General features: G+C 43.6%; 1 protein-coding gene across 5 annotated transcripts in view; it reads left to right on the top strand.

Annotated features, from left to right (window-relative positions):
* Positions 1 to 17,578, top strand: part of slc8a3 (solute carrier family 8 member 3) — a 110,411-nt gene that overhangs the window by 62,726 nt on the left and 30,107 nt on the right. For all 5 annotated transcript variants that reach the window (XM_071498480.1, XM_071498478.1, XM_071498481.1 and 2 more), the window contains exon 3: positions 10,210 to 10,316. In XM_071498480.1, the coding sequence (XP_071354581.1) occupies positions 10,210 to 10,316 (107 nt within the window). The remainder of the gene's footprint in view (positions 1 to 10,209; positions 10,317 to 17,578) is intronic.

Below are 17,578 nucleotides of genomic sequence, written 5' to 3'. Positions count from 1 at the left end.
GGCGTCTTTGGACAGTGGGTTTAAGGGCTGGAGTAACAGTGTGTAATCTGACAGGACGCGGGAAGCGAGCTGCGCCTGGTCGTCCCTGCCTCCACCTGCAGCGTGCATCAGCTGCTGAGGCTGATGTGTGTGTGCGTGTCGCAGATGAAGTGTGTGTCAGCAGACAGAGGTAAACCTGTTAGGACTCCTTCTTCCCTCCAGGGACGCGTTCATTGTGCTGTTTAGCTCGGTGCAGCCGGATGAATAGAAATAAATGGAAAAGGTTTGAAGTTTTACGGAAAGTGGTCGCGTGTCATGTGTGTCGCATTCAGGAAAGAGCGGAAAAAGAGCTGGTGAAAAAGGGGGTTTTGTATCCATGACAACAAGTAAGAGCGAGGGCAGCAAATGTGAGCGGGGTCGGGAGCAATAAGACATTTGAGTCCTAGACCTGAGAATGTGAGAGATCCACGGGATCAGAGACGTATCCTGTCCCCGAGGGCACATTCGATCATGCTCTGAAATCAAACACACACTGTAATCTGAGCGGCTGCCCACTAGGTGAGTTAAATGAGAGATTTACTGTTCCCACTGAGGTTGGGTCAGACCACGGGGTCGTGTTGAGGAAGGTGAGAGGGCTGCGGAGGGACAGCTGCACTCCCGCCGTGGAATTCGGATAATGTGACTCCACGGCCAGCTTCGTGACTACCCATGATTCCTCTTTGCAGCGGTATTAATAACCCTGGCCGGGCCCTCGCTGCGAGCTCTCATCATGAGCCACATGTCGTCAGCCAGAGGAGCGTGCACTTCACTGCGAAGCTTCACCTTTCCATCTGCTTTTGTGTATCTGCATGTTTGTGTATTTCCCACAATCCACCACCTGTGTCCTCTAACTGATATTGTGAAGTCATATAACACTTTATTGATCAGTCTGTTGCTTTGACCCCTCACCCTTCCTGCAGTGTCAACTACAGCTCTGTGTCCCTTGAGCTCATAGCGATTTAGGGGTCGATTGCTCAGGCTGAAGGCTGAGCTTTTTTTTTTTTTTTTTTTTTTTGATGCCACTGACAGTAAATAATAGTGGACGGGCTGAATGTGACACCAACCATTGGTTTCTAACTGGCTGCTTTGAAGCCAGCAGACTGTATTTATGGCTGCTTTTTTGGATCCAAAACAGGCAGAATGGAGCCAAGGTCAGCGGCACAGCGGAGGGAGTGAATCCAGAGCGGAGCCCAGCGCCGGGCTGCGTCTAATTATTAATTTCATTATCTTTTAATGAGTCAGAAAATAGTCAAAAATGCCAATCACAGTTTCCCAGAGCGCAGCTTAAATTACTCATTTTGTCCGACCAGCAAGCTCAGTGTCCCCCAGGTGTTACGTCCATATTACTACTGTGTGTAGTAAAGCTGGAAAAGGTGTGGTGGCTGGGTGGTGGATATGATTGGTTCCTCCCATCGAAGACCTGCAGTTTTTTATTATCCCAACCATATGTGAACCATATTTTATTTGCTGTAACCACAGTCCCTCAACCATTTCTGTCGGCATTAGAAAAAAAACAACTGACAAAGGTTTATTCTCAAATTCTCAAAGAAATGCATTTTAATCAGAAAAGTGAAGAACAGTGACTTAGTGACCAGGTGAACTCAGTCAGGTAACTGTTGGTGGTGAGGGTGAAAGCAAGAGCCAATCAGTGATGAGGAAAGACAAGGATGTGAGGTTGGTGACGACAGGAAGTCAAAAATGAAAATTAGACACATTACCTCCGGGCTCAGTCTGTCCCAAGACCAATGGTAACAATTAATGACACTTGCTCTGACCAGTAGCATCCAAACAACAAAAAAGAGGAAAACATGGCTGATAATTTGTGGTTTGCTCACATGTTATGGAGAGAAAATGAGAATGGAAAGAGTTTTTAGAGATCGCAGCATTTTTTTTTTTTTTCAAAATCAGAGTTTTGCTTTTATTGTTTTAATCTTTGCTGAATTTCCCAAGTAAAAAGTCCTGGTTGCTGTTGAATTCTTCCAAAAGTCAAACATTATCTGCTGGGGGGAAACAGAGCAGAGTGGTTGGATGCTTTCCCTCTGTCTGCCATTTTTTTTCCCCTGAAAAAAAATCCTTAAATTACCCAGAATTCATTGTGCCACTGTCCGGCTGCTTTGTGCAATGGATGAATTGAGACATTTATCAGATTATCTGTTATATCTAAGATACAGTCAAAGTCTATCTTTGTGAAACCGGCTCCAGGACTTTTTACTTGTGTTGTCAGTAGAGTTGGACCTTCAGTTCAAAACGCAGATACCAAATTTATAATGAAAAAAACTCTTGGGGGAAAAGAAAAAAAGCTGAAAATCTTCGATCAATCATTTCAGAAACTAACACAAGAAAATCTTGAGTAATTAATGAATGACACAATTTGTTCTCCTAATGCTTTCAGCACTGGCTAAATGCATGTGCTTTATTTATCCAAGGGCTAAATGATCTTTGTGGCTTCATTATTCAAATAATCATAAAAACTGAACATATCTACACATAATAATTGACGTATAATGTATTGGTGTTAATGTGGAGACTGGTATGACTGGAAAATTAGGTTATGAACATAACAATATTGAATAATCTTCATATTAACTGTTCCAGTTTGTGATGTTGCTCAGTGAACATTAGAAATTCATATTTACAACATGAAAAGGGATGTAAATGAACCCTGTGCCTGCTGTTTTCTTTTTAGATCATACCGACTGTTCTCTGTGAAGCCATGAGATGGATGTTTTGTTGTGCGGGTAAATTAATGTTAATGTCACTAATGAATCATCATTAACAGCAGCTCTGGGTCTGCTTTCCATTTTTATTATTTCTAAATCATCACGCAGGTCTCATCTGTCGCCTGTTCTGATTGGACCTGTCTTCTTTCTCCATCTTGGTGCAAAAACAGCACAAGAATCAATCTCCCTCCAGAAAAAAAAACAAAACACCTGCTTCTAAAATTGCTTCCAATGTGATCGCACCCTTCATGAGCGGCTCAGGGACACTTCACCAGGGAGGACAGTTGCCAAAATGGGGGCTTGAATTTGGGTCCTCTGGATGAATGACTGTCTCTTTCAGTACAAGGCCACAGCGTCGCCTCACTGTGATTGAACATAACAAGGGACACTTACATTGCATCTTGTATATTGGTGGATTTGGGAAACACAGTGCATAACTCTCTCTCTCTCTCTCTCTCTCTCTCTGGATCCAGTGTCCACACTGAGACTCACTTTGGCAGACATGTATTATTCAAACGGCATCTGGCACCGCTGCACTCGCACGACTCTCACGCTTCTCCCCTTAAACAACTCGTAATTACAGCCACTGCATCTGGCTCGGGCCTCAGCCGGCAGATTCACAAGTGGCCGAGTGGAGAGTTTCGTGCGACAACGCGCCTCATTTCTGTTTGGTTTATGTAATATTGATGTCCGACGTCAGCAGTCCAGACGCCATTTTACTTCCTTGTTTATAAAAGTTTTAGCTCTTTGTTAGCCGGTCAAGTATGCTTTGATTTGTTTTTCCTCGCTGGGTGAAAAGAAATAAAGTAGACACGGAGAGAGAGGAGATGAGGATGAGGGGGAGGAAGGGGCGTGTGGTATCGGCCTTGTGGGTGTGGAATATTAAATCTGACGAGTTTGTCATCAGATTGGCAAGAAATCATTGATAAATGTGTTTACTGGCTTTTTTCTGTGATTGCTGGGGTAAAGCAATAATCAGGACTATAATGAGCGAGGCCCATAATCCCTGCACTTGGTGACAGAAACCAGGCCTGCTTAATTAAGGCACTGATTTCCCACGAGGCACTGGGGCCTTTTTTTCCCCCCCTTGTCCTCTTTATTGGCTTGACTTTATTTGGGATTTTGAGTGGAGGCGTTCCCGTGATCTTAGAGGGCTGAAACTGTGGAGGCTGTTTTTTAATCATCTGTACGATTGTTTCATGTCATGTTTTCTTGTCTATGATTCATTGGTTTACATCAAGCAAGATGCAGATTATGTTTTCTACTAAAACTTTTTAGGAACACAGCTCCATGTAATCCTGCCACCATCAAAGCCTCCAGGCTGCGGTGAAGTGGAAGTAATGTGTGCTGTTTAAAAACCCTGCCTCAGCCCCTCCACATGTGCTTTAGCAGTGGTTAAATTCAGTCTTGCGTGAGGGTGAAAAGCGACTGAAAAGCACTCAGTAGATTAAGGGAAGAGATGGAGGCAGAGGAAACTTCCAAGAGAATTTGGAAAGGTTGTGCTTAGTTCAACGCAGAAAGCCCAGGGCCCAGGTCGGTGGCAGCAGGTGTTTTATACAGAGGGACCACGGAGGGAGAAAAGAAAGGTCGTACTTAATTGCAGCATTTTTAGCGGCTGCTCCTGCTCTAGCCTGGAGTGCACGTCTGCCTAGTTTTTGTGAAAATCCTCAGACTTTGCAGAGTAAAAGTCAAGAGATTTTTGGGTCAGTCTGCACCAGCAGACGAGACAAAAGTGGAAGAGGAGACTGGATATCGTACATCCTCCCTCCCTCTGATGTGTAACACCAGCACAGTGGTTTCACTCCGGAGCGGTTATATTATTTAGTGTTTGTGGAACGAAAGCCAGAGAGGAGACCAAAGCGGTGAATCTGCTGTCGAAGAAGAGGCGTGGGGAAGTGGAGAGGAGGCGGGAAGCTACAGCAGATTTCAGCCGCAGTTTGTTTTTTGGCCGCGGAACAGAGGGAGAAAGACAATCTGCTTCAGCCTCTTCCATCTCTATCTCTGCTGCACCACCTCCACTCTCATGTCTCACTCCCTTCACTGTTTTCATCACTTCTTCTCCCTCCTCCGTCGGCCCTGGACTCGGGGAAGGCAGGAGGCCGCTGGCCGAGGGCAGCGGAGGTGTGAACCCTCTAATCGCCTGTCATTACCCAGTGGCACTTCCCACACCGAGGGCGCGATGTCTAGCATGTTAGCATCAATAAATCAGTATCGTGTTAATTTTGACACATTAGTGTAATTCAGCTTAACAGATGACAACACTTGTGAGATGACTTCATTGTACTTACTTTTTACTTTACTGCAGGTTGGATTTCATGGGATTTCTCAGTAATGTGCTGTGAGGCCGCTTTATGCAACACTATAGTCTGGTTTCAACCCACCTCACTCCTCTCCCTCAAGATAAAAATAATCTTGTGAGGACTCAAGTGACTATTTTTGTCTCAATGTACTTTATAGTTACTGTTAAGTGTTGTATATTTATTTAGTGCTTTTAAGTTTTATCATATCTCATGATATAAAAGAAGTGAAGAAGCCATTGCTGTCTTTACATAACGTGCTGTAATGCCAGTGCCTGTCATCTGTCTGCAGAAGCAACGCCATGAAGTGATACCAATTAAGCCGAAGCAACAGATTTAGACAACGCTCATGATAAATTCATGCTGTTTGTTGCTCCTCCACAAATCCCATCCAATTTTTTTTTTTTTTCAACTTTCACTCCGGCCCCTGAACGTGTGTGTTACACCCCTGATAGAACCAGAATCACAGCAGCTCAGACACAACAGTAAAACACACGTCACACCAAGACACCGTAAATAAAGAGTGCAATGGAGAAATGTGAGCATGCATGCATGTACCTGTGAGTCAGGATGTGTGTGTGTGTGTGTGTGTTTGTATATGTGAGCACTGTCACACCCTCTGCGTCTTCTCTGTCAACACACCACAGTAAAACCATTCATAACACGCCACCATCCACTGCACCCACAGCAACAGCAGGACAGTCCCTGTAAACACCACACTCTGATTTGTGTTTGTGTGCACAGCAGGTGTTTGATTGTATCCCTATCACCCCCCCCCCCCACACACACACACACACACGTTCACAGTGGCTCTTTGCAGCTTCCACAGTGGCTGCTGCCAGATGTTGGGATAGATGGGTGAATTACTGATAATTGTCACAGACAAATGCAAATGTTGCTTAATGTTCCCCACACAATGCTCCATGTGTGTGGTTGTCAGTGTGTGTTTGTGTGTGTGTGTGATTAAGGCTGGTGTGTGAGTGGCTACATCCATGTTGAAAGTGAGGGTGTGTCTCTCTCTCTCGCACTTATTGTTACTGAATCAGGGTCAACTTTGTAAAATACAACTGTACTGAACAATTACAGTAAATCACCTGTATTCTGTATGTATGAGAATAGAATAGAATAGAATAGAATCGAATGGAATAGAATAGAAAGCCTTAATTGTATTTAAAATGCAATAAAATTAGTGCTTCTCCTAATTGGTTAATGTAAGTTAAAAAAAAAACACATTGCACCAAATATATCACTCAGTTAAAAAAAAAAAAAAAAATAAAGTGATTATGATAAAAATAAATAATAGGCTTTATGTATTTGCACCGTCTCAAACACAAAGCGCTTTATAGGACAAGATAAAATGCCAGTACTCAGATTACACAGTTCACAGTAGTTTTTAATGACCTGAGGTCGGAGGGTCAAACAGGTGGTGGATTCAGGAAGATTTCTCTTATGTCCATCTCCCTCCATGTCAGCGTTATCGTTGCAGTATCTTCCCTTTCTTAATGAACAAAGTTGTAGTTCTAGTTGCGTTCATGTCACGTGGGAATATTCAGTACAGTGAGTGTGTATGCGTTCAGTAAAGCAGGTCAAACTTGTCCGATATAAACAAAATAAGCATGTGTGTCATGTTGCATTTTCACAAATCTGTTAAATTTCCAGAAACACTGAGCTCCATTCGCTCCGTGTGTTTCATCACAACTAACTGCAGGTACACCACTGTGTACAATGTTGCTGACAAGTTAAATTATGTTGTCGAGCTCCAGAGAAATGTAACACAAAGGTGTAATATACTGTGCAACTGCTCAAATGTTTCCATGACGCTAACATGGCTGTTGATTGCTACGTGATTGTTTTTAATTGACTTCCATCAGTCCCATGTCAAATTAGGGCCACCTAACCAAACTCCAAACCAAGCACAGGATCAAATCTAATTGGACTTTAATGACATCAAACTTTTCAAAAATGTTGATTTGCTCTGAGACATTGTCATTAAATTAAGTTAGGTTACCACGCAGGCAGCTGCACCCGCATCCAAAAACCCCAAGGGAACCAGCAGCTCCAGGCTTTCTGTGTTTTAACTAGTTGGTGCTAATTTTATTGAAAATGTGTTCAGCAGTACACAGCATGTGACTGAAGTCAATTAATTGATATGATGAGGACCTTCAGGTGGGTCCTGCTTTATTGCACAATCATAAAGCTGCTTTAATCGATATTTTTATATGAACAATGGATGAAATTACTGTGCATAATGTGACAGGAGTTGCAGAACATTATTACCCAACGCTGCAGTTCCCTTCAGCTCTATGGAGCATTTTAGCATCTTTCAGCTCATTGTTTTTCTCTTACAGCTTCTAACTTTAGTGTTTTGATTCAGTCTTACTGCTCACATTGTTTCAGTGTCGTCTTCAGATAAAAAGCTCTGAAAAACCCTCTGCACACTACCAGCCCAGCACCAAACAGCGAACAAACACATCAGCTGTGTCCCAGTTCAGGGGCCACATCCTTCAGAGGATGCAATTGCAGACAGGTTGCGTCACAGTGTTGCGACTAGACCGTCCCCAACTGGTGGATCCTTTGTGGCTCAACCTATCCCAAGATTCATTGCGCGCCAGTAATGAAAATAACATGACAGCAAAGGATCCAGACAGAGAGCCAGAGGATTACTCTTTTAAATGTTAGTATTGGGTACAACTGTTAAAACCAGGGGCCTTAAAACAGAGAGTTGTCAAGGTTGCTAGGCGACAGGAGCCATGCTTTGCGACGAAACGGTGAGGGTGGGCACAGCTGGAGACACAAGGGGAGAATCCTCCGTAGTTCAGACTGTCTCATTTCGGTTCGGCCTTCATACACTGCCTCCTCCGAAGGGTGCAGCCCCTGGGTTGGAACAAGCTAAAGAACCAGATATTTCCCTCAGGCAGAGGTGGAGACCAAATCAGAGCTAAAAATATATTCGCCGGGCGTCTAGGAACACGACTCCAAATGAACGCTAACGCTGCCTCACATGTTCACCACATTAACTTTATGAGGTGTATTGTGAAATGTAGTTTCAGGACCTTCATCATTTCAGTTTTGTGTCTGTTTGTTGCATATACTTAAATGAATGTGCTTAATCAAATAACCGGTGGTATTCTTGCATTAAAAAGCTGTTTATATGGCACAGAAAGGGGAAGGAACAGGGGTCCAGCAGCTCTTTTGTTTTCTGCAGGGCACCATAGCGTGTGAGTCAGCCACGCTGTTGAGTGCATGGCTGTGTTCTGCATGTGTACATGGTCATACAGGCTGCATTTGCAGTTATATCCGTGCCTGAACATGCATGTCAGGCAAGACCGCAGTTCCCCACTACAGTCAGGCGTTGTGTGTGTGTGTGTGTGTGTGTGTGTGTGTGTGTGTGTGTTTGTCAGATCCCATTTGTCCATTAGACTCCAGTGTTTCCTCTTCTCATTCCTGATGAAAAGCGAGCTACTTTTCCAGGCGGCGGCACTGCAGACATCTCGCCCGGCAATCTGAGGAAAGCCCTGCCGGTGGGACGTGAAGTGAGAGGAAGAGAGATGGATTGTTCTGCTGTGTGTAATGTACTAACAGGATCTCAGATAGTGGTCTCCCCCCGAGCGGGCAGGATTCACACTCAAGCACATATGCAGTGGCCACAGAAAGGGATTTAACTATGCATTAGAGCAGCAATAAGACATACATTTAATTCCTCTGGAGCTGCTCGGATTAATAGTTTTATAAACATGGTGAGTGCAGCGTGAGAGTCTGTGGGTATAAATGTCTGTGTTTGTGTGGGTGTATGAGAGACAGAGTTTGTGCTGTGTGTGTGTGGGTGTATTCAAAAGAATGTGTGTCAGTGCTTTGACTGACGCGGGCCTCGCTTTATGTCACGGTGTACATCAGCGGGATGTCAGGGAACAAGCTGCTTTTTGACTGGATTCATGATACATGAGCAGCTATCCATAATGAATGCTGCTGTGCCACTTATCTTATTAGCCGAACCCCTGCTTTCCAAACGCTCTCCCAAATAACATGCGTAAAAATGGTATTTTTGCTTGGATGAAGAGGGGAAAGCATCTTCCCATGAGATGTCAGCCTCATAATAAAGTATGTCATTCCTATTTCAGGGCTAGCTGCGCCGCTGTCGACTATTGTTGACTCGTCTGCCGCTCGCAGGGGAAGCTTTCTGAGGCCTAAGAGAGCGGATGCAGCGAGTGTCATGACTTGTCTTGGCCGCTGTCGGTTCGTTTCCGCTCTCCGGCGTCAGGCGGTGGGATGTGCATGACGTGCAGGTGGTGCGGTGATGCGTTTGAGTCCAATTGAATTCAATGGAGCTATTCCTCCAGGAGCTCCCACTGCGATAAGCTGAGGCGCAGAGACATCTGGGTACCTACTGACCACTTAACTGCCTGCGCTCGTCAATAACTCTTTAAAAAGATCAATTAGGGCGATCAGTGGTGAGAGCGCCGCCGGGGCTGAGGTGCCATATTGAGCTGTTTCTGTGTGATGATGTCACACGCAGCTCTTTTTCCTGACAAAGAGCTTCACCCCTCCAGACATCTGACTTCATTAAAGGGCTGTTCTCCTCAAACCAGAGAAATAAACTCAGCAACAAGCTGCTTCTCTCTCATCGGCCGCGGCTGCGCCTGCGGAGGAGGGGGAGTCCTCGCAGTGTCCAGCCAGCCATCTCATTGAAAGTGTTCTGACTGAAACATCCAGCCGTAAAAATCGATTTAGATGGCGACACTTTCTTTCATTTATCGTTCACTCACCTTTTTTTGCCCTTGTGAAATGTCCGTTTACACGTTTTACACCCTGATTGATTACAAGCTGCTGTTTTCAGTTCATTGTGTTCTTTTATCCGCCCCGCCGTGGTGCGTTTTCCAACCCCTCCGCTCCACTCGTATCAGACGGCGTGATAAATGTGGTTGTCATGACACCCGTGGCCGCCGGTGAGCCCACTGGAACCCCGTCAGTGTGACGAGGCAGGCCGCTGACCTTTCACCTCCTAACCTTTCTTCCATGCTGATTATTAATCCTACTTACAGTGCACTTCCTGAGTCCCTCCATTGCAAATTAACCTTTCTCTTCTTCTTCTCTCTCTCTCTCCCTCTTCCCCCCTCTCTGTCCTTCTTTGTCCCTTTTCCTTTTCACGCCCCTTCCTCTTTTCCTCCCTCTTGCAGCAAACTTATTCACGTGAAAATAATTGACGATGAGGAGTATGAGAAAAACAAGAACTTCTTCCTGGAGCTGGCCGAGCCTCGCATGGTAGACATGAGTCTGCAGAAAGGTGCAGTACTGAACCTATTTCTTTGTCTTTTTGTCTCTCTCTCTCTCTCTCTCTCTCTCTCTCTCTCTCTCTCTCTCTCTCACTCACTCTCTCTCTCTCTCTCTCTCTCACTCTCTCTCTCTCTGTCTCTCGCCCTCACACTTTGTCAGTGTCTTTCCTCTCACTGTTTGTAGCCTGCGTCTCTCCCCAGGCGTCTCTGTCTCCTCTCTGTCCACTCCCTTTACCTGAACGTTCACTCTGGAAGCCCTTATAGGTGTTCACCTGTTCACCCGTCGCTACCCTCTGCTTTCACACCGCTGTGCACCTGAGAACCCTCTCTCTCTCTCTCTCTCTCTCTCTCTCTCTCTCGCTTTCATATCACATCTAAAACTCCTGCAGAATCACTCTCCCCAGTCTCCCCAGACGGCGTCATCATCTGCATAGAGAACTTGGAGTCTATCTGCCATCATTTACCATCCCCACTGAGCAAGTAGCCATTATTATGTAAAGACACGTTTTACCTAAATGCATCGTCTCGTAGCTGTTTTATTTTATTTTTTTACATATACGCGCCTCCTTGGCTGAATAATTCAAGCAAATCGCTGTTGGTGAAATCAGATTATTGATTTGTTTTTTGTTTTTACACTGGACTGTTTGAATTTAACAGTTTGCATGGAGGTCCAGCTTCATGACCCCAAACGCCTGATAGCATCCTGATAGTATCTGGTGTGCAGCTCATATTGAGGTCATATATTCTTTGGCAGGGGCCACGTTACTCACTGCAAGATTGTATTCCTCTGCACAACGAGCGTGTCTTCAGGGCTATTTCTTTTGCAGCAAGGTGAATACAAAAAAAATAAAAGCAGGACGTGGAAGAATTCAAATCAAAGCAAGTTTTCATCATAAGTTTTGTTTGCCATCTTGTTTCCAGCTCGTCGCCGGTAATGTCTGCTGAAAGAAGCCGACAGGCATTTTCTTAAGATTCGCACACCGTTATCTAATGCAGTGTTATCTAACCACGCTCAGGGCCACGGGACGGGAGAGGCTCACAAGCTGGTGCGGAGGGTGCAGAATCTAACACTTGGCTGTTGCCTCCAAACACTACAGCTCATTATGTTTACGTTATTGGGTCTGGCAGCGCTGTCTGAGTGGTGCCGGCTCCCTGGGTTCTCAGAGTAAGAGTCATGATGAAGAGCGGTTACTATGCAGGTCTTTATGAGTGATGGCTGCATCACTCCAAACACTCCTCCGCTGCTCTGTGATGCATCTTGTTTTTTGTTTTTTTTTGTTCCCTCTCTGTGTTGGCACAGGTTTTACCCACACACACACACATGTAGATGAACACACACTCTAGCTGCTTGTCACACATCTCATTTTGGCTGCTGCCATATCACCGAACTATGAATTTAAAAATATTACACTAATGCTAAATTAGATGCCTAAAATGTGAAATCTAAAGTCAACAAATGTTAACACACATATAAATGCACATGTTATCATTATACAGGTTAACATCTTCATTAACTACTTTACACTCACAATCCAGTCATTAACTGTCACCTTAAGACTAATCTTGAGCTAAATCTAAATTTAATTTTGATCTTAACCTTAACACCCAGTCTATAGCTAAATGGATTTGAACACTTCTTATAACTTAAAGATGATGTAACATTTGAAAGAAGAAATAATACTCTCTTCTTCTTGCAAAAATGAAAAGTTGAATTCATAATAAATAAAATGCACAATTGCTCACTACAATTACAATTACAGTTACCAAAGTTAACTAGCACACTTTAGCAAACTACACAGATTTTGCTGTTTGTTTTGTCACTAATGTCACCACTGCTCTCTTCTACAGGAAGCAGCTAAGGTTGGTGAAAGTCACTACATTTGTCGCCGGTCACTTTATTAGAAAAAAAGTTGCTAAAAGGGTTTGAAAGGTCAGGAAATCTAGCAATAAATTTAGTAAATTGCTAAGTCATTTCGAAAAAAGAGCACCGACCAATGAGGAAACTCCAAAAATCAGCCGGCCAACCAGTGATCTAACCTTATCACTCAGTCACACTGCATTCAACTGACCAATGGTGTAACTTCATCACTCAGTCAGTCAGTCGTCGACATTCAGAGCCGCCCCTACTGTTGTCGTCCAGCCAGTAACAAAACAAAAAGGCCCAAATCACTCCTACTATACAAAATACTGTGTTAAATTTACTGTCCATCTTTTAATATGAGTGTCTGAATACTGAATGTCTCATTTATGTTCTGCATCGCGCTCTCAGAAATGTCCAAAATAGAACAAAAACATAATCTCCATGACATGTAGGGTACCTTCTGCTAACAACCTCATAATGTGATGAATGAAAATGACCATCACCAGCAGCAATGGTGCAAAATTACAGTGATTAGAAAGTGTCTGAAATCTCTAATTACTCCTCACTACTGAGTAAACTGAGTGTCTGTTGCACAGGGAGAGGTGAGGGTGATTTCAGACACATCCATAAGTTCACTTTAAATCTCTTCTGTATCATTTCCTCATCATTCTACTCCTGTGAGGACACATGTACAGTGGTTACTGGTTGATTAGCTCTGCAGTCTCACTCCAGTGGCCCCTAAATATCCTCCAGTAAGATTTTTTTTAGGCCAATCAAAATGGGAAAACGCAGCATCTACAAGTGCTAACAGAAATAAAACATATAGTGCAAACACATTCACAACCTCCCTACATGTCCTTTGTTTCCTTGCAGTTTTCTGCAGCAGCACTGTTGAGTTCACTGCAATGAACAACAAGGCTGGATTGTAACAGACAGAACAGGTGTAGGGGAAGTGGAGGCAGAGAGAGATATCTGCTCAGACGGAGGGAGAGATGGGGATAGGTGACGACAGGTGGTGTTAAGGAAGACTCATGCCAATGGCCAGGTTTAGTCTCCAGAGATCAAAACAGCTGCTTTGTTTGGGTCGTACACTAAGAGGGGAAAGAAAGTGAAACCCTTTGTGTTTTTTATCTGGCTCCAGGAGCTCAGAGCTCAGCCTGTAGTTCCCTATCTTTTAAACATACACTGCTACACCACCTCTCTGTTGACATATTTGTGTATATTTATTACAAAAACTGATTAAAATTTTTTGCCCATTCTGATCCTCGAAAGACGAGCGCACCGCTAATGAAAGCACAGACTGTGTCGACAGCGAGTGAAACCAGATGCATCTACTTACTTATTTTTAAATGCAGAAGCTAATGAATGTTTGATCGAGGGTAATAAATGTTTGATCTATAAGTGATGAGGAGGTAATGAAAAAGCTTTTCTGTATTATTTCCCATGCAGGATCATCTTTTATGAATGTGCTCGTGCTGATGAAATCGCTTTGATTAGAAATTAGAGAAAACACGAGGCAGTGTTTAGCAGAGGGCTTCCACTGCCGCAGTAGGTGCTGCAGAAATCGCAGCAATGTGAATGATATGATAATTTCTCTCTTTTCATATATAATGTGGCGATTATGTTGTTGTTCATAAGCACTGATGTGGGGCTGATTGGGTTTGTTTTTCTCCTTATTAAAGCCGGAGTGGAGGAGCAGCGTTGATGAATATTCTATGAGTCTTTGTTTTGTTTGTTTTTTTTTCTTTCCATATGCAACAGCCTTGCTCCATTTTTCCGAGCAGCCTCTCCACCAACGATACTTAAATAGTAACTCTTGTTTCTTTTCCTATTATCTCTCTATTACGGATCATCAAAGCAGGAACACAAAAATAATTGTCAGATCTCATTTTAACTCTCTGATCTTTTTATTTATTACCAGCAGTTACATCACACACTGGAACATTTCTAGATTTGCTCACAGCTCTGATGCTGATGGCACAATCTGGGAGATGTGAGAGAGTCCCAGGCTGGCAGGTCTGACTTTGGACAGTGTGTGAGTAATGAAAGCAATCAAGCCAACAGTCACCCTGACCTGTCAGTCGGGAGTTGTTTACTGCCGGCTACAGCGATGCCCTTCTCTAACTTATACTGAAGTGGTCAATACCATTAGCACCTCTGGTGAGGTGGCCCGGCGAGCCACTCTGCTGCTGCTGCTGCTGCTGCACAACGCTGCAGAGTCACTTCCACGATGGTCGAGGACAGAACAGGGTTTTATTTAAGTGACTGGGCTGCTGAGGCATGTTTGATGTTTGTGCCAGACGTGTGGAGTTTTTACTCAAACTGTGAAACATTTATTTGGCTTCTTTTATTTGGGCAGCTGTCAACATTTCCAGAGGTAACCTGTATTTTCAGGTCGACCTGACTCCTTTTCAGCTTTGTTCAAACACATACGTGTCCCACTTGGTCTGTGGATAAATGATGATTAGATATTAATATAATATTAATGAACAGTTATATACAGGACTTCTGTAGAATGGGATAAATTACAAAGCTGCAAGAACAAGCTCGCCAGTCCATCACGCACACATTCACACCTACAGGCAATTCAGAGTCACCAATCAACCCACACTGCAGCAGTTTAACTTAGATTAACCATACTTTTTCATTATGAGGTCAACCAAAGAAAACTGTGACTATGTCCTTTTTTTTTCTTTAGTAATTTACATCAATCATATATCCACAATGACACAAACAGCACAAGGACAAGAGGACCTCATAAATACTGATTTGTTACAGCACGAGACTGTAGACCAGTTCATTCTGTACTTACAGTTAATACAGGACGGCACAGTGACAGGTGAGGCTGGAACCACAGGATCAGAGTTCATGATATTATGCCAGCGTGTGTCTGCCCTTCCCCAGTGCCTTCAGTCAAGTCGCTGACCTCTCTGTTGAGGCACAAGCAAAATTACCTTGCACTGAAATCAGCGAATATCATGTTGCTCTGTAGCTTGGTGGCACTGAGCAGTGTGGTTGACAGGATCATCACAGTAGTGTTAATTATTCATTAATAAAAGGACATAAAATAAATTAAATAATATAAGTTATAAAAGTTTTCATGTTGCTTGTGTGGCTCTGCTAAATCCTCATATTTGAGAAGTTGAACCTGGTGAACATTTTGCTTTTTTGCTTGATAAAGAACTCAGTCGATCGACCAATCAATTGATCAGCAACTCTTTTTAGCTCTAGAAGCAAAAATATACCGGATTACTTATTTTTCTATTTTGTTATGTTATGAGTAATTGACATTAACCAGAATGAGACACACTAAATAAAAGGTGAACATGGAGAGTTTTCCTCCTGAGGCTAAAAACAATCAGAGCAAGGTCTGAAGTAGACACACTTCAGCTGAAAGAGTATAAAGAATGGAAGGATTGAGAAACAGAAGAAAGAGAAGAGGACAGAGGAGAGAAATATCAGCTCTAAAGGGTCTGAAAAAATGAGTAGATGAGAGGAGAGGGAGTGTGGTCTGGAGGTGGAGAGTATTGGGTAGGCTTGGAAGCGTGGGACCTTCAAATGACACTGCAAAAAGTCGGTGGCGTCATCATCACTCACGTACAGAGGCGTGTTGCATTGTGTGAGTGTGTTTCTTCCATGTGTGCATAAAACTGAATGAAGACGAGTCCTCCGTGCACGAGTGTGTTCCTGTGTATGTGATGGAAATGTTAGACTATCACTTGCGTGTGTGTGTATGTGTGGCTGCCCCCCCACCCCCCTGCAGTACACCATCTCCCCCCCTGCCACTTTCTATTCAAATCATGCCAGGCGTGGGGAAATGTGCCACCCGTCAGCCTCCTCGCTCGCAGTGAGCTCTCGTGGCATCTAAGGGCACTTCACATGCTATTGTTTGAGCTTGGCCAGGTCCTTCTCCCAGTCCTCTCTCCATCACACACACACACACACACACACACGCATATTCATTACCTCCAAATGAGCTGTGAGTCATATTATGGAGCGATGCTAAAACCAAAGCAACTCTAAAGTCCTCTATTAGCAGCAGAGTCAGGACAGATGAAGTTTGAATGGACATTACTGAAAGCACACTGTAAGAAAATGATGTCTTCATTATACTGTTCCATCTTCACGTGGAGTAAAAATAGGTATGACTGGGTTTGGGGAAATGTAAATGGGCAAAGAGCAAAATTACTTTGCAGGAAATTAGATTGGCCTTCAATCAGTCTGAGCCACAAATTAAATACAGTGCTCACCTAAAATTTAAATGAACGCGGTGCCGCTCACAGTCGTCATCATCGCCTCAACCTTTAGACACACTCGCTGATGGATCCAGCTTCCGTCTCGTCTTCTAGCCTCATTCCTTCCTCAGTGGATGGTTTCCTACATGTTGTAGCAGAAACACAGCCTGTGAAATATACTTTTGTGGGATGTCAGTGGACGTAGTATTTGTACTAACAGTAGTACCACTCACGTCCAGAAATGTGACAGCAAAGAATAAAGAATAACATAAGATTAAGAGGCAAAGATGGAAAGATAAATATAAATATAAAATGTAAAAATATATCATAATATACAAATATACAATATAAAATATACAGGCAGCAATATATTGGTCCAGATGTTGAATTAGCATCTGACCATCATGCTGTATATGGGCCGGATGTGGGCCGTGGGACCAGGGTGTATACTGGGGCTGGAGAAACACAACCGTGTGGTCCAGGTGTGGTCCAGGTGTATCTTGTTATTTGGGTGTTGTTGGTGTGGAACAGCAGCAGAATCAATGGCAGCAGCTCGACTGTATTTGTACTTAATACCAGTGACAGCAGTGGTAGTATTTCTTTAAGATCTTTGGCTGTGACTTTGTCAATTAAATCAATTTACTGGGAGAAAATCCCATAAAAAGACATTGAGGAGATTGCCTCTGGGCAGCCGTAGATGTGACTACAACACTGGTGGTGGTTATGGTGGTGGGAGGGCGGTGAAAGGGCTGCAACCACAAGAAAAAGGGACGTAACAGTTTGGTTGTGGTAGTTTAAATATGTAAAATAATAATCAATAAAAAATCCAGCTAAAATCAGTGAAATGTTGACTTTAAATGAAGTTATGTTAAACAAGTTTTGGTGAAGTTACTGTCGAGGGAATGAGGTTAACACCAGTCAGGTTCATGTTCAGGTCAGTGGCTCAGTCAAGTGCAGTTTTGTGCCTGTTAGTTAAGGACGGAGGAAACAAGCAAAGGCCCCGGGTGACACCACAACTGGTGACAGTGCAAACCACTGAGGGGTGGTGCTGCCCGGTTTACACTAAAAGCTCCATTAGTTGTGGTAGCAGTAGCAGTAATGGAAATAGCTCTAGTGGTTTTAATCATTTTCTAATCCACCAAACCAAAGATCTCTGCTTGAAGAAATACAGAGGAGC

The sequence above is a fragment of the Trachinotus anak genome, unplaced genomic scaffold, assembly GCF_046630095.1.
Source record: "Trachinotus anak isolate AG129_WGS33_773 ecotype Australia unplaced genomic scaffold, CSIRO_AGI_Tana_v1 ptg000015l, whole genome shotgun sequence".
Classification (NCBI taxonomy): Eukaryota; Metazoa; Chordata; class Actinopteri; order Carangiformes; family Carangidae; genus Trachinotus; species Trachinotus anak.
The sequence above is the reverse complement of the archived record's forward strand: the minus strand, read 5'-3'. Positions and strand labels throughout refer to the sequence as shown.